This window comes from Pterocles gutturalis, unplaced genomic scaffold, assembly GCF_000699245.1.
Source record: "Pterocles gutturalis isolate BGI_N339 unplaced genomic scaffold, ASM69924v1 scaffold17045, whole genome shotgun sequence".
Classification (NCBI taxonomy): Eukaryota; Metazoa; Chordata; class Aves; order Pterocliformes; family Pteroclidae; genus Pterocles; species Pterocles gutturalis.
The window spans coordinates 26847-51434 of NW_010141193.1; the positions used below are offsets into that span (position 1 = coordinate 26847).

At 38.8% G+C, this 24588-nt stretch overlaps 1 protein-coding gene across 1 annotated transcript in view; it reads right to left on the reverse strand.

Annotated features, from left to right (window-relative positions):
- The window catches only part of LOC104469446 (engulfment and cell motility protein 1), a gene marked incomplete at its 3' end in the record, with an annotated part of 85729 nt that overhangs the window by 17789 nt on the left and 43352 nt on the right, over nucleotides 1-24588 (reverse strand). Inside the window, exons 7-12 of the mRNA XM_010083948.1 lie at nucleotides 17977-18076; nucleotides 11529-11680; nucleotides 10596-10674; nucleotides 7439-7489; nucleotides 6045-6167; nucleotides 5777-5908 (exon numbers count right to left, since the gene is read on the reverse strand). Coding sequence (XP_010082250.1) covers nucleotides 5777-5908; nucleotides 6045-6167; nucleotides 7439-7489; nucleotides 10596-10674; nucleotides 11529-11680; nucleotides 17977-18076 — 637 coding nt within the window. The remainder of the gene's footprint in view (nucleotides 1-5776; nucleotides 5909-6044; nucleotides 6168-7438; nucleotides 7490-10595; nucleotides 10675-11528; nucleotides 11681-17976; nucleotides 18077-24588) is intronic.

A 24588-nucleotide genomic window follows, 5' to 3' on the forward strand; every position in this document is an offset into this window, starting at 1 on the left:
TCTGTTTGCATGCATGCATACATACACTGGAAAATTGCACAGGCTTAAAAAAAGACTATTTGCAGTAACTACCATTACACTGAATTTACGCTGCTTCACAAAACTACCACCACTCCAACATCAAGCAAGGGTTTGTGTGGAATCAGCTGTCCAAGTCAAGCAGTGCGAAACAGGTGACGCCCACACTATGAAAGAAAAGAGATGTCGTTATGTCTAACCAGTTTGGGGGGGACTGTTTCTTCAGCTTATTTTTTTGGATGCAAATTCAGAGGCATGAGCAGTACAGAATATCCAGAGAGAGACGTCCGAGATCCACCTCTAAGAGAAGGGCTCAGAACTCTGCTGTTATGATACACTTGAAACAAACTACTCAGCCCTTCTACATCCTAATCCATGAAGCTTGCCTGCCCTCATGAGTTTCTAACTGGGATGCACATAGTGAATGAGCAGCAAACAAGAAAACAATACAGTGAAACCAGAGATAATATACAAAAAAATCCATATGCCAGAAATGTAATGTTCCATTGCCCCTAACTTTACATTAGCACATTTAGATTTGTTAATTGATTTTCTTCAGAAAAGGCATATTTTTTTAAAATCACAAGGAGTTTAAGATTTTTATTTTACAATTTCACTATTAAAATTATTAGAAACGTAAAAAAAATAAATATAAAAACCCTTTTAACCCTCTGCAAAATAATAGAATTTATCCTGCCAATCAGAAACTGATTTAAAGAATGATTCCTGCAGCTTATGTTTATAAAGCACAAAATGATCAAATAAAGTGTAAAAAAAATCAAAATACAAAAAGATTAAGATTCTACAGGGTCAATTCATTCCCACAGACACACAGCTACAGATATTTCCTTGTGATCAATATTAATTCCATTCTTAAGGCGATACTAAAAGGTCAAAGAAGGTTGTCAGGCCATCAAAAAGTGTCGGTTTGTTTCTTTTTTTTTTTTTTAAATCTGTTCTCCTCTGGAAGGACTAAAGCTAAGAGGAATTCAGCAGTGTATGGTATTTTGTAAATGTAGCTACAGATTTGCAGAGACTGTTTGGAAAAGAAAAAAAAAAACCACCACAAAAACCCCCAACCCCCCCCCCCCCAAAAAAAAAAAAAAACAAAAACGAAAACAAAAACAAACTAAAAAAATCCAGATTGCAAGAAAGTGTCCCTGTCACAGAGTCTACAGAAGGCTGAAAAAAAACACTCAGACACCGGACAAACTATCATTTCAGAGGGAAAAAATATCTCACCAGTAAGTGCCAGACAGAAAAGAAACTCTACTTACAACGTAGTGGATAACAACCTGTACCATGCAAACCAAGTTAAATAACTTTATTGCCCCTGGGAGCATCATTTAGGCTAAACATCAAAAACCTGCTGGCATTCCACTGAAAAAAAATGCAAATTTCCAGCCCAGAACAGTTATTTCTCCTATTTCTAAGGCTGAAATGATTCTGTCCCCATGCAAGTGAGTTGTTGAACAACTTTTGTGAACAACCTACTCCTGGTAGGATGCTAGTGCCCTCTGCTGTGCAGTATTACAAATCAATCAGCACCTTTCTTTCTTGTAAAATTACGTTCAGCTGTACTCCAAATGATATCAAGCCATATAAATACAGCAAGTCAAGGATTTCCATCGTCAAGCAAACATTAAAGAAAAACAATTCTGGCAGACATTCAGTATTACTGTAAAGAAATATCTAAGTATTAACTTCAAAAACATTCTGCGGACTACCACGTGGAGCTGCATACTGTAAAATAATCCAAAATACTAACCTAATAAGATTAAAACAGTCCGTTGGTTTTCAACAAGCAAAATGGAATTTTATTTAACAGGAAATAAATTTTTTTTAAAAAAACCTCTTCAGACTGAATTATCTCCATATAGATTCAGGAAATTTAACTGTAAAATTAACAACTGGTATTACTGATTGCAGCTCCTCCAAATGCCAGTATAGACTAGTAAAACCCTCAGTTACATCTTCAGTATCATCATCAGTTCATTTATATTTCCTTCCTCTTCCATTCTGTTTTTCTTTTCTTGTATTTCACAGAGTTTGTTCACCTTTCTAGGGCAGGTTTCAGTACCTCTAGTAGTGTTCACAGAAACATCAGGGAAACAAGATGTCCAAACAAAATGGAAACTTCAGGAAGATCTTTAAATTACAGGTAAAACTGGTTGTGCCACAGGTGGTTGTTTGACACTTTTCATTTTTAGACTTTCTTTTTCTTCTGATGCCTCACAACTATTTTCAGTGTCAGGACAGAATGCTTAGCACGTCCTTTAGCTTCAAATACCATAGTGAATTTTATCAAATTATTTACTAATTTTTAAGTGTTTTATTAAGTACTGTATTGCTCTTATTAAATCATTTTTTACATAATTGTTTTGTCAAGAAACTCCAACCCATTCATACTATGCAAGAAAAACTTCTAGTTAAGTAAAAGACTTGTTCTTGTGTCAGTCTTAAAATTCCTCTGGAACACAGGCTACATTTGGCCACAACTACAACTCCCTCACGACATCTAGAAATGAATATGTATTATTAGCCTTCACCTTCCAAAACATACCCTGAGGAATAAATCAGCAACAGTTTATTTGTAAAACACCTGCTGAAAAAAATCAGCTTCAAAACTTGAGTGACAGAATGGAGAGCGAAGCTTGCAAACGATGGAGGAGAGCAGCCTCTAATGGTCATATCAGTAAAAATGGTATCAGTTTCGTGAGTTGTATCTATTGCTTGCCTTGGTTATGGGAATTAAGTTTACTCAAATGCAATAAAACTTTAGAAGCTTTGCATACATTGAGCTCTACAAAACTAAATCATTTGAACAGATCAGTAATTTTAGGACTGATTTTATCATTACCAATACATGTGTCTTATCTTTTAAATATCTCTAACACTGAACTACGTTGTTATTTGAAAGTCCACAAAACTCTGCTTCTACTACAAGAATTGACAGCAATAAGCATTACTTGGGATTTCCCTGCCAAAAGACATTTTAAAGGGTGGTTGGGGGGTGGAATTCAGGCTGTTCTATTTGCAATTGATTCAGAAAATAATTCAATTGGGTGGAGCGTATCTTTGATCTCCTAACTGGGTCGTTTTTTGTTGCATTCATCAGCATTTTAATAAATCTCCTCAGGACGGTCTCATCTGAAAATCTCTTTGCCCATAATAAACTTCGCAGAGGTCATCATAACCATCTGGAAAAGCCTTGTGGCTTCTTTAACTGAATGTAGGTTTCTAACTATGCAGTTTTACAAATGATGCTGTGAACTTCTGAAACATGTCTGGACTTTGTCTCTTGTTGACATTACGTTCCCAGTGGGAACAGAATCTTTGCACTTCACAAACAGAAGGAGAACAAGCAATCCAGGAACACCTTGATGGCTAGATGTGGTTTTGCTCTCCCTCTCAGAAAGAACATTTAATCAGTTCAAGAAATTAGCATGCTGACCACCAACACCAGGCAAAAGAAGACAGCATTCAAAGGCAGCCTCCTATTTGGCTGTGTTTCTCCTTGTGACACAAAGCCAAAACAAGGGGAAGAGAAGCCTCCCATTATTCAGGGCATAGATGAGTTTGCTAATGCATCCCTCCACCTGCAGTTTACAAAAGCACTGAAGACACTTTAATGATGGAGTGAAAAGAAGCAGATGGGGTGAAGGCAGGCAGGCTAACTGGAGCCTAGTTAGAGCACAGCCCATGTGCAAGGCTGGAGATCACCAGTCAGATTTCAGAACAGGTCCTCCTTCCCCAGCTGGGTGAAAAAGGTCTAATTGCTTTTCTGCTGGGAAAAAAGTTGTACATGCAGCATCACCTGTACTCTCAGCTCAAACTCGTACAAGAGTAGAATAACTCTCCTCACAGTTCACTACTGGCATTTTTATTATTTGTACATTGCCTCACCATACTGCTAGTGGGATAACCTGCCTCCCATTGTGACCCTTGCTGCGGTGCTCCTTTCCCAGCTCGCTTTCCCATATTTCTTCTTATCTCCCACTATTATGCCTTCCCCACGCTTTCTTCATTGTTTTCATCCCAGTTCCCATTCCTTCCTAGACTTTGCAGTCCCTTGTGGGAGGCTCTTGGAATTAAATAGTAAACAGTGCCACAGTTACCCTTGACAGCTGTTGGGAGTGTTTTCAGTAGGCTTCCCAATGAACAGCCCAAATGAGAGTCATGAAGATAATGGATAAGTCCCTGCTGCACAAGAGAGTTCCTGCAAACTCAGACAAGACAGGAACACATATGGATTCACACCAAGCATTCTCCTCACAAGCCTATCAGCTAAAACATGCTGCTGTTAATAATTTCAGCTCTGCAGAATCAAAACATATCCTGTGGGACAAACAGAAGAATTGGAAGAACTAGTGCCAGCCTGCACAACTAGGGATCTTTAGTCCTTGGTAAGCAGCAGAAAAATAGGATTGGAATTCAGGTCTGTCCACTAGTCCCAGTTCAGCTTCTGCTGGATGCTCTGTTACATGCTCAGAGTTTTCCAGCTCCAGCTTTAAGAAAGCAAGATCAGATTTACAGAGGTGCTAGCTACTCAGGTGCCACTGATGGCCGTGGGAGCTGAGAGTCTTCAACATCTCACAAAACTAGAGTGAGCAGCAGACACCTGAAAGTGATCAGCCAACACCTGAAAGTGATCAGCCTGAATTAGAGAAAAATTGTTTTAGATTTGATCTCTCCAATTCTTATATATACCACAATCTCTGTATGTACAGACAACAACAAAAAAAAATCCCACCCACATTGAGTTTCAAAAGCTTCTTCAAAGCCCTAATTTTATTATCATGCTTACAATCCCAAAATGCCAAGTTCTTCCCTTCCCGTCTATTTACTTACAACGCCTTATGGACACAACAGCACTGATGCAGCAGTAATTTTTCCTCACTCATCAGTAATGAAAACAACTATCATAACCAGAAAGCCTCCTCCCAAAACCACAAGGGAGCTGGGTAATGTCGAGCCCTATGCCATAGATCTGAGCAGAGTGTTTAAAACCACCCTGTCTATAACTGTGGCTGCTGTACTATATTCAGTGAACATTTGCCAGGCCAACAGCAAAGTCAGTAAAGCATACAATTTTACCTAAGGAGAAAGAAAACTGCATACTAACCCAGAGTAAACAATAAATCAAGATACTGATTGCAGTGTATGTGTGCATGCTCTGTTTCCAGAGAGGGAAAAATACGTATTATTCATTAATATCAACATATGAAATAGTTTAGCTAGATTGTGCTCTGTTCCCCAACACAGCTTCAGCCAAGACCAGAACTCCAATTGGTCTTATTAAGTCAGAGATTCTGCATCCCCTACTCACAGATAAAAATACTTCAAGCAACCAAAACACAAGGCCCTACAAGTAAATACCAGAGAGTCCTACCTTGGATTTATTGAGCTCATCATTCCACATTATTACTAACAGAGTACAATGACTTTACCGGTCTGCCACAGCTCCATTAGCCAATGCTTGTTCATCCAATATATCACTAAAATTTAGATTTTAATTATGGCATGTCAGGCGAAACTATGCGGTTCAACCTCAGAGAGTGATTCCTTCCAATGAACCCTAACTTCTGCTAAAGCAACCACATGGAGTTAACAGGATTTGCAAAAACAGCCCCAAAACACCCACCACAGAAATTATGCTATTCCCTTGTAGGAAACAGCCAGGAGAGCAAGTAAGACAAGTGACTGATTACAGACGCACTCACCCACTTTCAGTCTACCACCACACAAAAATACTCACAATAAATCCAAGTTTCTTATAGTCTCGAGTATACATAGATTTGCGTTTCTCGATGCTGCCGCTGCTGTTGTTAGGTTCAGATTCTGCATCAAACGCAATTCTTCGGAGTTCAAAAATTATATCCCGTTGAGCCTATGTTAAAACAAGGTTAAAAAAAATGAATGGTGTAAGCACTCCTAACAGTGTCTTTTCCTCCATAAAGAGCTTTAGGCACAGTCATGAGCAGTTGTCCTCTTCCTGTTCCAACCAGATCACGCCAGATGCTTACCTGATCCTGTGGATCCATTTTTGTCATCATTCTGTCTTCCAGAAGGTTAAAGGTAAGAACTTGGAGAACATAAAGCTGGTGTGCCATTTCATTATTGATGGCCCTCTGTGCCCTGATAACATGCTGTAAAGAAAGGGAGACTCCCATGAATGCCATCGTACCAGAAAATTACATTAGGTGCACCCCGGTGTTCCCATTTCTGTAAGTCTGTGTTTTCTATGCAGTAGTGTTGTATACTCCTGGAAAAAGATCAAACTAATGCTACTGATTTAGGTACCACATAAGCAACTTTAAGGGACAAAACTTTATAATAACAATGCACCGAAGCTTTCTCCTTCTAGCTATTAGATAGAGCTTGTGCATATGTTGAGACGTGGCATTAAAAAAAAAAAAAATCAGTCCTGAGAAGTCACTTAGAAGAAAAATTAACTCCTGGACCAAGACCATTAGAGCTCTCTATAAAAAAAAAAAGAGAGCATATTAAGAAAATATTTAAGAGAGTAGCCGCCTGAGCCAAAAAGTATTCAGGCTGCAAACACAACCAGCGAATACATGACATAGCAGGGCTGTGGCTGCAGGAGTCAACACCGCAGCACGATCCTGTGTCTACCAGACAGCTCCATTCTGTATGATGAAGACTGCTCAGAAATACATTAGCATGCAATGTCCTATATGTGCAGAATTACCCCCTTCAGAAAGCAGACACCAATGGACAATTTAAAAATTCCCGGCGTGCCAAAACCCACTAAGTACTTCTAACCAGGAAACAGAGCCAGGTCACTAAACACAGTGGAGTACACATCAGGGGAGAGTCATCAAGTCAGAGATGGATACAGCAACTAATATCGTACAGCTCCAGAGAACAAAAGAATGTCTGCCAAAAGGCACTGGAGCATTTTATGATAGTAAATTAACACCTAAGAATATTAACCATATGCTTATACCAACTTTCTTACAAACACAAGCAGTGCAACAATATGCCTTCTGAAACAAACTCTGGTTTTCTGTATGAATCATCGAAATTATGACAGCAAATGAGAAAGAGCGAGGGGTTGCTTGGTTGTTGGTTGTCGTGTGGTTTGTTTTACACTGGCTAGTATCTTCCTTTCTCCAAAGAAAGAAAATGCTCAAGGTATTATTATTTTACTCAATATTGGAGTTTCATGAAGAAATCACAATTTATTTGACTGAGAAAATACCCTTTCTCATAATCAGGTTTGAACCTCTTCAACAACCAAACCTTGATCTTCTATATTACAAGCTTCTATATTACAAGCTACATATCAAAACACAAATGTAATTAAAATATATTAAGATAAAACCTATCCGCACCATACCTGGAGTCACCTTTTCTTTCTACTGGTGAAAAATAACTTTCAAAATTATATACTTACAGTTAAGATGATGGAGCGAAGTTGCTTTTGTGCCAAAATGTTTGCCATTTCCTGATGTAGTGTAAAAAAAAAATTAAAAATTAGCTAGATGTAGGTATTTTAGTGCCATACCTAAAAGAACTTAAAAGGTTTTAGTCCTAAGCTTCTGCAATATTATGTATAAATGAAATGAAGCAGCATATCAGCTATACAATTGTGTGCATTATTTTGGGTTTCACAAATTCAGATTACTCTACTATGAGAAAAGTGGCAAAGAAAGTGAAAAGTATGTCACAAGCTGAGGACTTCGGTGACCCAAAACCAGCAGTGAAAGACCTCAGAAGAGACCTCTACTCTTAACCATACCTACAAGTGCACACCCCATCTTTAAGACCCATGATCTTTTCCATCAATATAGAAAAATGTATATATGTGTGTGTGTGTATGCGTGTGTGGACACATGCTAGCATATCCAATGCATGCAGCTTATATCAATTATCATAATGGAATTATTTTTAAATTCCTGTTTTCAAAATTTACTATTTCAAGAATTGGATAATATATTGTGCACTGCTGTTTAGACACTGTTTATATGTATGCAAAGGGGTAATGTTTGTAATTAGTAGATTATTGATTGGAAATGGAGCTCATGCATCACAGCCTTACATAACACAGCACAACAAACCACATCAGCGCTGACACATGCTTAAGGACATTCTTAGGATGCACTGTGATTCTGTGTGGTCAGCACCATACAAAATATATTATTCCTCTTCAGGAGAAATAAATTTTTAAAAATTCCCGCTGATCTTTGTGAGAGTGGAAGAATAATACAGAGTACATACTGGTTGCTTTTATAAACCCAGACTATTACATAAAATACATGAAGAGTGGGATTGCTGAAACATAGCTGCAGAAACATTGTAAATAAAGCAAGTGCTAGGGTGAGAACTTGCTTGCAAAAATAAAATAACTCTAACTGCGAGACAGAAGACAGTCATGGATGTTAACTGTCCTCTTCATACCAGGTAAAAGGTGCTGCAACAGGACAGGGGAACGGTAAGGAAGGCAGAAGGGACCAAAGACAATAAAAAACTCAGCTTTAGTATCTAAGCCTTTCCCAGCTGAGCAGGTTTCAATTGCATGTAACAACAAAGGAATGAAAGATACAAATGCTTCCATCTCTTTTGGAAATGCACAGCTGAGCTGCAGGGGGAGTGCCAGGCACACGATACACTTCATGTTACAGGGAACAGACTGGCTATACGGTCAAAGTACATCCGCTGCCAAAAGATGGACAGGTAAGGAATATGAGGTACTCTTTTCTGCATTCAATGTAAAAAAACATGGTAATTCTTTTGTTTTACTTTTTGGAGAGGATTATCAAATTGTGACTTCTTTCTTATACCTGTTAACTTAAAACACCGTTATTGGGATATTGCTTTTTGTCACTGGATGAAAAAACCAACAGGAGCAACAAGCATTCACAAAACCAATTACTGCAACAAAACCAACTTTGTCTCCAAGAAGGCTATACGGCTATTAGCAACTGATCACCTGCCTCTTCTAAAATAAGTACTGTAGTAATAGATGAGAACAAGAATTATTTGACAAAATTTGCCAGCTCCTTTCCCATAGCAACACGTCTCTGCAAAAATGCACACAATTGCCAAAAAAATGTGTTTAAAACATCCACAGTATTATTTTAATGCTCCAACACCCGGCTCTTTTCTGATAAAGACTTTTTTTAAAATAACCTAGGTTTCTCTAGATGATGTTGTCCTTGACAGTGGCAGAGAAAGCAAAGCAACAAGGGAGTCCTCATTAAAAAAAGAAAAACCTTGAAGCCCTTGGCTTTTTGCATTACAGAAATAGAAAAAGAAAAAAAAAAAAAAAAGAGGGGAAAGAATTCAGATACCAGCAACAATTTAAATGTTTTCCTTAACTGTAGTGCAGCCATCTACATCATGCCAGTCCCTGTAAGACTAGATGGTTACACTGTTGGTGAAACACAGTTCTACCACAGGGTATTCGCAGCAAGTACTGTCATCTTCAGGAACACTTGCCCACTGATTAATATTAAACTCTTAATACATCTGACATTGTCTCTCAACTTCAAATACAACCAAAGCATGTTTTCCACAGAAATGTAAACAGCAGCAACTATTCAGAAGTGTAAAAAGCAAAATCTTTGTTTTTCTTAAAAGGAATTATCACAGATTCATGCCAAAATTGAAAGAAAGTTTTTATTCCAATTTTTGTTCATTATGTGCATTCTTCCCTTAATAACTGAAGATTGTATTGGAGAAGGAAAAAAGTAATGTGAAAAAAAGGCTTTTTTTTTTTTTTTTAATTACACCATGACTTTACTTTCCCCTGTTTACAATTTTAAAAATAGCTTTGGAGAAAAAAAGAAAAAGTATCCATTAGGGCTTTGATGTTTGTTTAAACAATCTCCAGCACTTAAAAATGTAAATAAATCTAAGGGAAGTCCTTGTCAGAACTGATCAGCAGCTCTCAACGAACTTGTTTTGGACACTAACAGTACATCATGACAAGAATTGTCATCACTGTTCCTGGTGACAGAAATGTTAAATAAATAAATCACTAAATCTGTTCTGACACAGGTTAATGACTTCATAAATGTGGATAAAATTTCTCTATTTCATAACACAATGCATTCCATCCTCATTTAACAGCAACTACCAATCTTGAAATATTTCCTTCTGAGACTTCTGATCTCTGGCACTCAAGTTAACTTAAAATAGTACACTATAAAAGTCATGAAATGCTTACATGGTAAGATATTTCCATTTTCAAAAGAAATGCACTTTTTATTAAAAAATCTGGGAGGGAAGCAGTTTACCAAAAAATAGCCTGGTTTTACAAGCTGTGCTGGCAAAGAGTCCAGGACAATAAATACTCCAGCCAGCCACAGTCAATATGGTTCATGTGAGGTTACAGGGAACTACAAAAGCACAGAGGAATGCTTAATCCCGACTAATACTGCTGCAAGATGGAGGTAGCTCCACTAAAATGAATGATACACCAACATGAAACAACAGATCAAGTTCCAGTTTGAATTAACTGCAGGAAAAGTGTGACTGGGAGAACTGCAGGTATGAATGTGACACACTTTTCCTACAGATATGTAGACAGACAAGAGCCAAGAACCTACCTGTCTCTTGTCATCCGGTGCTTTAAGGAAAAGTGCATTTATTACTGCAATGGTATATGTCTGGATTTCTTGGTCTGTCCTGTTCAGAACAAAATGATAAACTTGAGAGAAGAGTATGAATACACACGAGCTATAGAAACTGATTTTCCAGTTGCATTACTGCAGGTAGAAATGGAGGGACTGTTTGCACTTAATGTTAACCTTGTAAAAGTTAGGTAACCAAAGCTGGTCATGACCAGGTTGCCTCTATTATTAAGAGAGACAAAGTGTTCCAGAAGGAGACTCAACATTCAAGAAAGAGAGAATGAATCCCACCCTTGAAGTGCCATTGACCCTCCACCAATCAGAGTGGAAGCCCAGACAATCAGCTTCTGCCAGATGTCCAACAGCTACAGGTAGGAAAAGGAATCTTCCTTAAAGGGCTCTGGAGATGAACCAGGCAAATGGAAAATATCCCAGCTGGGAGGCAAGCGTAACTATACACAATACACTACCTTCTGCTACAAGAGGCAGCTTCCATCTATTCAACCACCGCACATTACTGTTGAAGGAAAAGCCTCTCGCTTTTCAAATATACCTCCAGCAAAGTTGATCATTTTTTCTCTTACATGCTTCCCAGAGGCTGGCAAGCAAAAGAACACCGCTGTATGCTAATGGTGTTAAGCATTTTATTACTACAGGGTGCTCTTCTCTTCATTCTCCACTTCCAACTACACGGGCAGCTTAGCACAAAATAAAAAATTAATTTAAAAAAAATAATACTTGATCAAGCAACTCCAGAAAGCTGGTTACCAGTCATCCAGCCACTTACAGTGGATGCAGAAGTCATACAGGAGGTTGGCAGTCATTATACCACTCTTTTTCCAAATGCTGTACTCATCTGAGGGGAAAAAAATAAATCCACCATATCAGGTGGCAGTCGAAGACACTCACCCCTGCAGATGTGGGATTAGCTGCCCAATTGTGATCTCCTGGGCCACCTTCTGGTACAGATCGTGACTGTTGAGCACCATCGATTCCAGGATTGCTAGTGACCGTTGCAAGATGGAGATGTCAGAGGCAAATTTGTTGACATAGCTTGCTATCTACAAATTGAAACATGCAGAGAATTTACATTTTATCATGAAAATTGGGAAACTGAAGAAAGAAAAATGCAGATGTGACTTAGAAAGGCATTAGAATAACATTAATTTCCTCCACATGCCAGGTATCAGTGAAGACCTGAAAGCAATCAACCAGGCACTGCAAAATACCTTCAAAGGACACAGTGGCACAGATTCTTCAGCTGGCACACATCACCATAGATTTACAGCAATATTTATACCACAGAAATATAGGCTTCAACATTACATTATGAACACAGCAAATCAACATTAAAGAACCAGAACAGGTTTGTTTTTTTTTTTTGTGAGGAAAACTTTGGAAAGGACAAGGAGAATGCTTCTCATTCTCTCCAGCAGAAATCTGTGCAGCCAGTATTGTCTCAACAAATCTCTATGCTCGAGGCAACTGTTGCAAAGACAAATTCACATCTAGCTCTCTAGAAAAATATGCTTTTTTTTTTTCCTCTGCAGTTACCAACACCACAGAAAACTCTCTCCAGGTTACAAATTAAAACTCTGTTGATGATCATTTATCAGCACAACTGGTTCCTTAACTCTAGAGTCCACTCTTGTTAAGCATTCATACATTCATAACCCTCACTTTTACTGCAAGCCGCCACAAACAAATGGCACGTTAATCAAAACCAGGTCTGACCTGCTTTCTTTACAGCGTGGCAATGACATGCTGCACGCTTATCTGCAAAGCCAGCACAGCTGTGCAGTAAGATGTGGCATTCTTCCACACACCGCCTAGTTCTCGGACCTGGCTTCCCACGACAAAGATTGACTTGTGCTGACACAGGACGTGAGAATGCACCAACACCAGCACTATCGAGCTGAAAGGTACCCAAGGAAGCACAGACAGAGAGAAGAAATGTCATGTGCCCATAGTTATTTGCTCTTTACAGCCAAATAACAGACTACAGTGGCCCTGTCTCAAGTTTGATGTGTTCCTTCCAGAAAACTTCAAGTCCACACACTTCTTCTGTACTCATGCTACAAGCCACTAACACCATTATAGTGTTTCTGGTTCTGTATACTTGCTTAGCCCTTGGCATCATTTTCCTTTTGGAAGAAGAAAGGCATGCCCTATGCTTGGAAAAGCTGCCTAGCTGCCTGTAAAACTCACAGTTAAATACTGACACATAGACAATGACATTGTTTTGCACTTGTGACATTTGGAGTAGTACTGAAGGAGCAAAACACCCATTCTGCAACTGTGCTTGGAAACCACAGAGAAAGAGGGACAGGTTTTTCTTCTTCTACCCTATCGCAGCGCTGCTGTTTGCTCTGCTGCTTGGTTTGCATTACCACAATAGGAACATGCTGTGCTGAATATAATGCAGTTCACGAAACACACGTTGACTTTACAGAAAAATAAAGAACCAACCCATGCACGCATAGAGAAGAAAAGAGAAGCAACTCAATCAGCCTTTTTCTAACCTAGACTTTCAATATCTACTCTACCTCTCTTAATGGTAACCCAGTTCTTTTTTGATGCACTGCAGCCAGAGCTGCCAGATGTCCAAAGCTCCCAAAAATATGGACAGTGTGCCCAGAGCAGCTCTGCACTGCTCACGCAATAAGCAAACACGTTCCAGATGCCTCACAGTCATCAGGCATCCCTGGATCAATTGTGCAGCAGGAAGTGTCCCAACTTGTCAGACTGCTGTCACCATCCTCTTAAGAAGCCCTGAGGCGTATGAATGACTTGTGGTGCAGCAGCTCCTTCTCATGACATTTCAAGAGGCAGTGTGAATGCTTCACTGGAACAGAATTCATATCAGGAGCCTGCAGAAATGTAACACCATAGATAACCAAAATCTCAGGCTAGGACAGGCTGCCTTAGACATATTTATTCTTCTGATCCTGGACCATAATGTCTTTTAATCATAAACACAGACGCAAGGTATGAAGCTGGGTTGGTGTCTAAAAAGCTATGAGATACCACCCTGAACATCCATGTAAAACATCCGTCAGGTAACCTGCATGTCAAGCTACGTACATTCATAACCACCTTGCTAAAGCATGAAGTCTGGCCAGAAATACTAGGCTTGTCTACCCTGATAAATAAGGCATGCCAGTTCCAAAGGGGGCAAAATTAGATTAAAAATAAATTCCATTACCATACTTGAAGTTCTGGATGTGTAAAAAAACCCAATTTGTTCAGTGAAATATCTGTAACCTTAAGATCTGCATAGTCCTATCAGGACACATATAGCCACATAGAAAAGAAGTGGCTGGGTGCTTAATTTCCAATCGATTTCAAGGGAAATTCGGAATTAAAATGCCTTTACACATTCACCCCCAGCGCTCCGTTGAAACAGGAGCTAAGCATGTAAAGCAGAAATGCAAAGAGAGTTACCAAAAGCCAATGCTGAAGCCCAAGGTCTTGCTGTCTACAATGCAATACTTATGTACTCTGTTTATTTGCTGCAGTGTCACTTCTTTCATCCTCACCTGCAGTATGTGAACGCTAACTCATTAGTGTTCATCATCCAGCTCCACCCCCCTGCCATGGGCAGGGACACCCTCCACTAGCCCAGGTTGCTCAAAGCCTCATCCAGCCTGGCCTTGAACACCTCCAGGGATGGGGCATCCACAACTTCCCTAGGCAGCCTGGGCCACTTGCCTCACCACCAATTTCTTTCTAAAATCTATTCTAAATCCGATTAAAAGAAAAAAAAACCATGCAAGGCAAAGAAATAAACTAAGAAAGGAAAAAACCCCAGTGAGACTGCTCTCGTCATCAGCAAGTGTCCCAAACCCTCATGAGATGCCAAAACAGGTGCCTGAACTAGGGTCCTCCCGACCTCAGAACCCAATGGAGCCCTAAGGCAGCCTGGAATCATAGAATGGCCGGGGTTGAAGAGGACCTTAAGGATTATCCAGTTTCAGCCCCCCTGCTGCGGGCAGGGTTGCCAACCACTAGAGCAGGCTGCCCAGGGCCCCATCCAGCCTGGCCTTGAACGCCTCCAGGGATGGGGCACCCACAACTTCTCTGGGAAACCAATCTAGAGCCATAAAGTAATCTAGAATGAGCTCCAGAATCATATCTGGAACCATAAAGAGATCCAGAAACAACCTTAGAATCACAAGGCATTCTCGAACGTGCTCTAAAATAATATCTAGAATCAGCTCTAGAAACACAGGGCTATCTAGAACCTGTGCTAGGATTGTATCTAGAACCCGATCTAGAACAATGGGAATTGTGTGCGGCCCACTCTAAACTCATATCCGGAATCGGCTCTAGAGTCATACCATTATCTAGAACCTGCTCTAGATTCATATCTAGAATCAACTCCCAAACACGCCCTACAATCATATCTATATTCAGCTCTAGAATTTTAAGAGTTACCTAGAACCCGCTCTAGAATCGTGTTTCTACTCCTCAGATTAGCACTGCAATCCCTTCCTCAAAGTCTTCTTATTTAAAAAGATGTAGCATTGGGTTCCTCTGTCTAATGCCATGTACCCAGGAATAATTTAAGCCTTTTTAGCAACCTTTTGCAATATTGCAAACTTGCCGATAGGTCCCTTGGCTGGTTGGTGGGTTCCTATTCACCATGAGCCATCATCACCTTGAGCTCTCTTCCTGTTTCAGCATCACTTAAAGCACAGGAGAGAATTCAAAGTTAAAAACCCCAAAAATTAAAAGAAAAAAAAAACACAAAAAAACACAAACAAAATAAACTCTGTCACCAACAAAAACCACACAGGGAAAGAACAGCGAAGGAAACAGATCTGCTTTTCTGAGCAGTGGTACATTCATTAGTAAGTTGCCTGGGCCATTCTGATGTCAGAAACATACAGAGAAATCTGGCACACTTTCATTCTATGTTAAGTCCTAACACATACTAAAATTTGCAAGTACACATCTCATTTTCAAGAAAGGAGCTAGAGTTGCACTTGACTACAGAAAAAACAACTGACAGTTGCGAGACAAAGAGAGACCTTCCCTGCTGCCACCTCCTTTTCCTGCACAGTACATTTTAGAAGGTAAAAATTCATCAAGGCTAAGACTCTGCATCACACAGTTACGAAATAGCAACTATATAAATAATTCTAAGAGATATTTTTAACTATCTCAACCAATATTACAAACTTTATTTCTCCTCTTGGAGTATCAAATTTGTATAGTGTACTTTGATATCCATTTACCATGACATTTTCTAAGAACTGGGTATTCAAATCCTTTAGGCAACTATTGAAGCTGGAAATAAACTTTATTGTCACAAGCAAGAAAAAGCTCTTGAGAGAATCTTGCATATCATAGATTTTCTTTCAAATTATGCTATTTTCCCTTAAGATAAAGAACAAAGCTCTCCTTGAAAGTGTTAATTCTTATTTACAGCAGTTGGAATAGCAGTCTCTGTGTACCCAAAGGATGGGAGGGAGACTGCATCCAACACCACGTAGTTACTCATTAGAAGCAGTTAAAGGTTCCCCTTGAGGTCTCCTCCAGCTTCTACATTTGAAGTTAGAAAACTATTCAAGAAAAAAGTCCAGATTAATTCCTCCCCATTCCAGTCTGGCTTCCATTTAACATGAAAGACAGCTTCAAAGGGCAGAAGTACTTGATGGCAAAGTTCCCCCTCAGCTAGCAGAAATTTATCAGCTCCCTTATCCATCCCTGTGAACCACTTCAGCTAGCCCATCAGCAACCTCAAGTGGCCTGTCAAAAGCCAAGGTCAGAGAAGCAAGTGAGAATAAAACTGCAGACTGTCACCAGAGAGACATGGTCCAAAGGTGCTCCTTTAGGTTTGGACCTTGGCCTCTTTCTTGTCCACCTTTGGTGTTTATTCACTAGTTTTGGGTTTCCATAGGTGCCTGGTGAGAATGCTTTTGTTTGTATCTTTTGTTTAGTTTTTTAAATTGGGTCACTGCCCAGGGAAACCTACAGAAGTGCCAGACAGAAGAGATGAGCCATTAACGAGGGCAAGGGCACACAACACTTTCTTCTGCAGTTACTATACAACCCACAGGGCGAAAGATGCTGAAAAGCTTAGACAAAGACAATCATTTTGAGTCACTAACAAAGTAGATTGATTTAAACTCATTTTAGCAAGTTTCTTCATACATTTCTTAGTAGGCTCCTCTAGCAAATAAGATATTCTGGTCTTGGACTTGTATCTCATGAAATCAGTGAATAAACAGTTGTATTATTTTCTTTGCCATGAAAAGATAACAATCATCATCATTATCATCTAGCTAGACTGCAAGACTGTATAAAAAAAAACCCAAGATCAATTACACTAATTTTTCTTACAAATAGCAGGCACCATTTTTAATGATCAAAACTGAACTTTAATATCTAATGCCTTTTTCATAACTGACTCTTCTTTCATTTTTGGCAACGAAAGTAAATTTGTACTTTCCTTTGGTGGTAGCAATTTTCTAACCAAATTTAAATTAAAAGTCTGTTAAAATGAAGAGATCTTTGTCACAGGTAACACTTTTTCCATTACTGCTTCTGGTATCATTTTAGTCAAATACTCTGACCTCTTCTGAATCTATTCAAACACACTTTAACTCCAGATAAATTCTGAGCTCAATCTGGTTTGAAAATTCTTTGTAAAAAGGTGTGGGGTCTTCTCCCCACCACAGTAAATGAAAAGGGTTAAATCAGTAAGAAAAACTTTTAAATTAAGTCTGTTAAATCTCTGTACTTAAAGAGTAGTCTTGCATTTCTGTGGCTTTTGTGCATCTCCTACATGTAAGAAATTTTTTTTAAAAATGCAAATTTTGAAAAGATCTGTTTCAAAACCACAGATCTCGGCTGCAAGATTCAGGGGGGGACAGAGCTGAACTTGGTGAATTCAGTAGATAACAGCTGAATTTCAATTTGTGAAGCAACTCAGTTGTCTTCCTCCCGTATCGCCAGAGGAAACGTTTTAGTTCTGCTTTTGTTTCAAGAAATATGGTAGTACTCATTTTAATTTACATTAAATCAAAATACTAATTTTTGGTTTAACTGCATGGTATCTGCACAGGGAGGTTACACCATAACTGAGCAAGCATTTTCTTGTGTCATAAGCCTAATACAGCTTTGATCCCATTTCACTCCCATTGATTTCTGTAGAAGATGGGTCAGATCCTGCAACTACAAATATTTATAGTTTGAAATAGCCCTTTATTCCCATTTTCATGTACCTTTTTGACCAACAACCTAAATAATGTACCGGGGGGGAACCAAAAAAAAAACCAAAAAACAACCCAGCAACTTGCCTCCAAAATTTAAACTGATATAGAACAAATAGCATTGATTACAAATTTACCTTTTTAATGAATGCCACAGAGAATGTATCCCACGATACAATCCCATGATCCATCAGCTCAACAAATGCAGTCAGTGTAAAGGACAACATATCTCCAAAGCTGCAAGAGACAGGAGTCATGACAACATTTACCAGTGATGCCAGCAGGGCAATGACGGAGGGAATAAAGCAGCAGGAAGCTTTCAGAAAGGCATGAAAATGAAGCCAATTATGGACTAAGAGGCAGCAGAAGAAGAAGACAGGCCGTGCAACAGCTAGTCTCTGAAATAATTTAGCATGGACATCAAGAACAGTCACCTGGAAGAAAGTAATTTTGTAAGAGAAGAACTAATCCCCAGGAGAACACTACATGCCCAAGGAAATCAGAGAGTCTAAATTAAACTTCTCTTATAAATTGAGAGTTTTAGATCTAACAGAAGAAAAGAAGTGAGCTTTTTCTTGGCAACTTATGGAAATGTTCCTAATTGAATGTCACACAGAAGTGCCATGTTTTGGGACCTCTGTATCAAGCAGATTGGCAGAAAGTTGGTGGATTGTTTGTTCCTTCTCTTACAAGGAAGCAGATATATTTTAAAAATGAACCAGAAAAGATTTTCTACAGAGCAGAAATTTTCAATTTCTGTATTTGAACCTGAAGATGCATCTCCTTTTATTTATCTATGGGCAACCAAGCCAAGCAAATTGCAAAGTTCCCATCTTTTACCCAAGCACGCAGCTCAAATGGTTTAGTGTTTGCAGGCCACTACACTGTACTTTACACCTGGGAATTTACACTTGTAAATTTGAGATTCAATGCATTTTTTGGTATGAATTAATTTCAAAACGGTTTTAAACTCAACAGAAGTAATATGCTCTATTAGCTGCACAAGAATTTTCCGTGTTAAAAAACAGCTTTTAAAGATTCGCTTCATTTCTATATATAGTCAGGGCACCAAAGAGTCAGCGGCCATCATGATTTCAAATGAAGCCGTTCTCAATCCAAGCAGCAGTGCAGAGCCTGAAACAAAGCACCTTACTACCTTTAAGGACATGCCAAACCGCCTGCAAGGTACTGTGCCACTAAGCCATCAACAAGCACAAGCGTACAACCAATCTAAACAGCATGGATAGTCCCAGTGATTTTAATGCAACAGCTTCCCTAATAAAAAAAGATTTTTAAAAAAAAACCCTCTGCCAGATTGGAACTGCAATGCTCAGTAGGTTGAAGACCTGAGTCTAATACTATAGCCATAATTAAGCAATGTAATTAGTAATCCTTATTCTGTCCTGCACCAATCCAATGCAACTAAGTGAACATTCACTCATGTGGATGACGTTTTCAGCAGTACAGAGGAATAAGACAGAAACTCGGTTTCAATGTAGAGACTCTTAATAGCCAGTTTACTGGATTTGATATCATCTGCCATTTAGGGATTTCTTATGGGGAGATACAGCCTTTAGTGGCCCTTTAATTTAAGAAAGGGGTCTTGTTCATCAACACTCCACAGATGCTCTCCACTAAAAATAATTTTGCCGTTCTTGACATTTCGTGAGTAAACAACTACAAAACACACCCTTCTCTTCCACAACAAGTAAGGGTATCCACAGTGGTCTTGATTATTTATGACAAAATGAAAAAAATGCGCCAAAGACGAAAGAAGAAAAATACTGCGTCTTGAAAAAAATCCACTGTAATATCTGGAAGTTATCCTTTCTTTTGTTCAGCAAATACATGATCTGGAAGGTTTTGGTTTTGTTTGGAGGGGGTAAGGGGGTTGGTTTTGGTCACTTGGTTTTTAATAAATCTAATTTAATTTTTAAAAGATTTGCAATAAGATGTCATCATTAGCATTCCAAATAACCAAGGATTTCATAACAAGGCGACAATGAGACTCTACGGAAAATTTAGACAGCTTCTGCCATTTCCCCCAATCGATTCCTTTTGCATAAAATGGTTATTTATAAACCCACAAATAAAACAGCACCCCTAGGAAAGGCTTCCTTCTAAAAAACTTGTACCAAATTCTCATGCATCTTCGTGACAGAACACTTCCACAAATATATGAAATTCTGGAATTTCAAGAAGATAGACTAAATTAGATTCAAATAAAAATTAAAAAAAAAAGAGAAAAAGGCCATATAGGTTGAGGAGTAGATAAAAATACGTCTCTCAGCATTAAACTATGCAGATAATTTATCTCCTCTAGATTTTCTCATATATTGTTTAAAAATCTGCTAATTAACCTGGTTTTAGTACATACTATTCTATTAACTAACTGTACATGAAAGCTAATACACATTAACAATAGATATAGATTAGAGGGATTATTTAAACTGCATTAAATCTGCATATGGATATTCACCTTCAGAACAGCAGTGTCTGGAATGTAAAGGAATTAAACAAACTGGAATTCAACGGTCTCACTTGGTCTTCTTACCAAAACCACTGACTAATCCTACCAATAAATCCAGCCTCCTCCACAGTTTTGGAGGGGAAACTGGGTTAATGGAGCCGAAAATATTGGTATTAATGTATAAACCTGATTTTAGTAGATGTAACGATAATACAACAGTTCAAGCTTCAGAAGGGGAAAGTACTTTTCAACTTGAATTCTCAGATACCTCACCAGGTGTCACTCCAGTGACACTGCTTCAAATAATTAATGAGAGTGAAGAGGTGCAACACTGGGACTAATCAAGCAGCAAGAAATATTACAACTCTATATATTATGCAGCACCACGCATACATACCATGTATTTTTTTTTACTATATAGCTATACGTACGCACCTGCACACACATGTATACACCAAGTGGCATTGCAAAAGTCAAAAGCCAGGCTTAAAAGATAAGCATTAGGAATAGCACAGCTAGAGATGAAAGCAGTCTCCAGGGGAACTCGAGCAAGATAAGGATTAAAGTATCTCGAGGGGGAAGCGAGTAGTGTTGATTCATTGTTATGTGTTTAAACACAAGCAGATAGGTAGAAATAGAATTACAAGCCATTCATTTCCAGACACACATGCACAGACACACTCATACTATTAAGATCAGCAGACAGAATAGATGCGAGAAATTTCAAGGGAATCAGAGCTTGTTCATAAAAGGAGTAATCTTAGAAAATACCTGGTAGCAGCTATTTAACTCGAAATCTCAGTAAGTGGTTTTTGTCATACAAAAAAGTCCGACAAATAATGGGGTCTCTTTCTTCCTAAAATCTTTTCAGACTAATCCACAGCACAAGGCACACCAGCTCTGTAAATATCAAACCCTTGCTGCTCCGGCAAAATGACTTAATAGTTTGAAGGCAATTCCTGATGAAGGTGCTTTTAAATGTGTGTGAGCACAGCAGGAGGGGAAAAATGATCAGAAAGATGCACTGTGTAATGGCAATTTCATATCTCACTAACACGGACATTTTAATGATCTAGGCTCTCAGGAACGGTACTTGCACAATCCCTCCTGAATGCTGTGCAGGGTTCCGGCTCTTGGGTGGGGACACCCCACGTTGGGACAGCTGATGAACTTTCCCCGTTCTCTGCTGGCTGACTCCCCTCTTCTAACCACTGTTGTGAGGGTGGGTGAGCTGGTCACCTCTAGGTTTTAGAGAAATATCAGGTCAAAGCCTGTTAATTTACGTTCCTAAGAATTTTCTGCATTCTTACCTTCAGTAACTGTAAAGAAAAAAAAAAAAACCCTCCACACATTTTGATATGAGCTTTTCATTCTTAAAAATAAAAATGGCAGGAATGTGCATGTGACCCTGACCACCAGACCTGTCTCTCACCTGCCTTCTGAGCATCATTTCTACATGCTAAACCATCTTTTTTCTCATGGATGCTAAGTAATCCTCAGAGGTACACATAGAACTATGTCTGATAATTTGAAAGATGCCTAAAGTAATCTGGCTTTCTTATCAAAATAAATTAATGGGGCTTGAGGTCCCAAATCCCTTGGATGTTTTTAAAAAAAAAAAAAAATCTCAATCCATGTTTAACACACATACCAAAATGAACATGGTATTGCTATCGAGGAGGGAAAAATATTCACCTGTTCAAATATTCCTTTAAATGGAGGTAATTTTTCATTGGCAAAACAGAACCAAAGCCTATCTCTAGTTGTGGAGAGGGAAGGCAGCAGCAAAGAAACAACTTTCAAACGGGGCAGGAGGCAACAAGAGAGTAGCAGCCTACTACCAAAGGCAGGCGCTGGGGAAGTTTTACCTTTAAGTCCCTTATCATCCAGCAACTGTGCCCACAGCCTAATACTGGGCAGCTGAAAGGCCTGACATCACTGAGGTCAACATCAAAGAGTCAGAACGGCTTTTAAAGTGAGAGTTGTCAAAGATAAATGGCCATGAATAAATTTAAACAGGGGAGCAGTATGTATCTAATCATCAGAGGACAAGAGCTCTGGAAAAGCCATGGGGGCAAGAACCTAAGTCTAAAACGAATACTGATGATGCAGCAGGATGCTCTGCAAGCAGTCTGAACAAGTACCTTTTTTATTGCTATGGCTCCTCTTCACTGCTCCTACACTGCCCTGTTTCTTCAAGTCACCTTTCCAAGGGTGAAGCTAAACCACCATCAAACCCAAGGAGGAGCAATTCACACCTACTTGGTACTTACTCGGTCCAGCTGAAAGTGACTGAACAATCTGCAGAGTAGCTGCCCCTTTTTTTTCTAGATGATTACAGAAAATGCACTTAACTGCTACACTGCAAACTTTTTTTTTTTTTATTTTTTGCATGGTGCCAAGCACCACGGAAATATTTCTTTGTGGTACAGTTGCACTGCTTTCACTACAAAGGATCAGCCCTACTGACTTTAAACCACTGAGATAGCTTTGTACCCCTGGTATCACGGCTTCTCTAAGCTTCAAAATTAGCTCTGATTAAAGAAATCAAGCTGTGAATTTTAAACAGAACTGTAACTATTCTTGAATAAATCCAGGTGTAGATGCTCTTACTACGGAGCATGACTAAATCCACTTGGAGGTACATTAAGCATTTGTCTGCAGGGGAAACTAGCCCAGAGGAACTATCACACAGTGGTTCTTCATGAATATGTGATTAGAATTACCTTTTCTCTTATTTCCCATCTTTTGCATTCCTGGTTTTGCTGTTTCATGGTAATTTCCTCAAATGGACCAGCTTTTCTTAAAAACTAACTGCACAGGAAAAACATCCCACTGCAATCAACGCGGTTTGACTGCAATTCAGCACCACAGCACAAAGGTCAATTGATAGAGCTGTTTCATGGAATTTTTTTTTTTCTAAATCCAAGTATTAGCCAACATGGGATAAATAAAATCCCCAAAACAAAATTTGAACTCCTAAAACTGAAAAGACAGAGAAAAAGAAACTCATGTTTTAGAGGAAGAACTTCCTTCAGTGGAGAAAGCTATTAAACGAGGCCCTTGTGTGACAATCAGGTTTTGATTAAGTCAGGCTAGCATGTGCAAGCTACCAGACATAAAACTAAATACTAAATACTGTCATTTTATGAAATGTGTCATCCTGTAAGTCAAAAGTAAATCTTTATTTTAATTAGCATTTGGTTTCTTTAGGTTTCTTTATCAAGAAGACAGCAGGTGGAAGCTGCAAAGTTTTAAAGTTTAGTTTAGTTCATTATATCAAGCCCTGAGGGTTTTTTAATAGCTCTGGTTTCATTGGACCTTTTCCTATTAATACATGGTTAAAAAATAGGCAGGATGTTCAATAACTAGTGCATACACTTTACCTTCAAAATGTACAAACAGGCCAGCTTCCAGAACTATTAGTTTCACATCCTGACTAATGACTCTGGTTTCTTTTTAAGTCCCAAACTCAAAATTTGTGTTATTTTAATTGTTTCATTTCATGTACTACTGATGGAAATGAAAATACTAAACTGTGTGCCCCAATGTAAACTGAAGCTTCTACTGGCAGGATTTAACTTCCAAAGTTAGAATAAACTTCAGTCCCATACACTTTCTATACTACTGTATCCACTGATGTGCCATACCTACACTGATCAATAAGAATTCTCTTAAAGTGGACAATGCCTTGTTCCTATGAACAAAACTAAACCGTGTAAAAAAAAAAAATCAAATCATCACAATTATCAGGTCCTAAAAGTAGGGTGCAATGCAACTGTAAGTCAGTACTTTAGTACTGTCTTAAGGACCATCACATAATTTAATGTAGAGAAGCATACAGGATAACCAAATTTGGAAGCAAAGATACGCTGAAGGAATGTAACTATTCTTCCACAAAGAACTATTTCCACAGCAGTGAGGAAAAATCCACCATCTAAGTGCACAGGAGCTACCTTGTCTCAGCAGGGGTGATGCTGCCAAGAATTCTGAAAACCTCATGCCATTATATAATCATCTTCCTCAGAATCTGAACTTTTCTATTATGAAACAAGTTACTTTGGATGGAGACTGCAAGTGTAGAGGGAGGATTTAAGTTTCCTGCCAAATTTATTCTTACTGTCTAATTTATTTATTAGGCAATGATTTTAAAACAAATGTTTCAGAACTTGGTTGACAGCAGATTTGTGAAAGTATGATTTAGCATGGATTCGGATGGGGAGCTGCCTTTCCTGAACGATAAACCACACAAAGCTCTCTGAGTGACAGACTTGCAGTT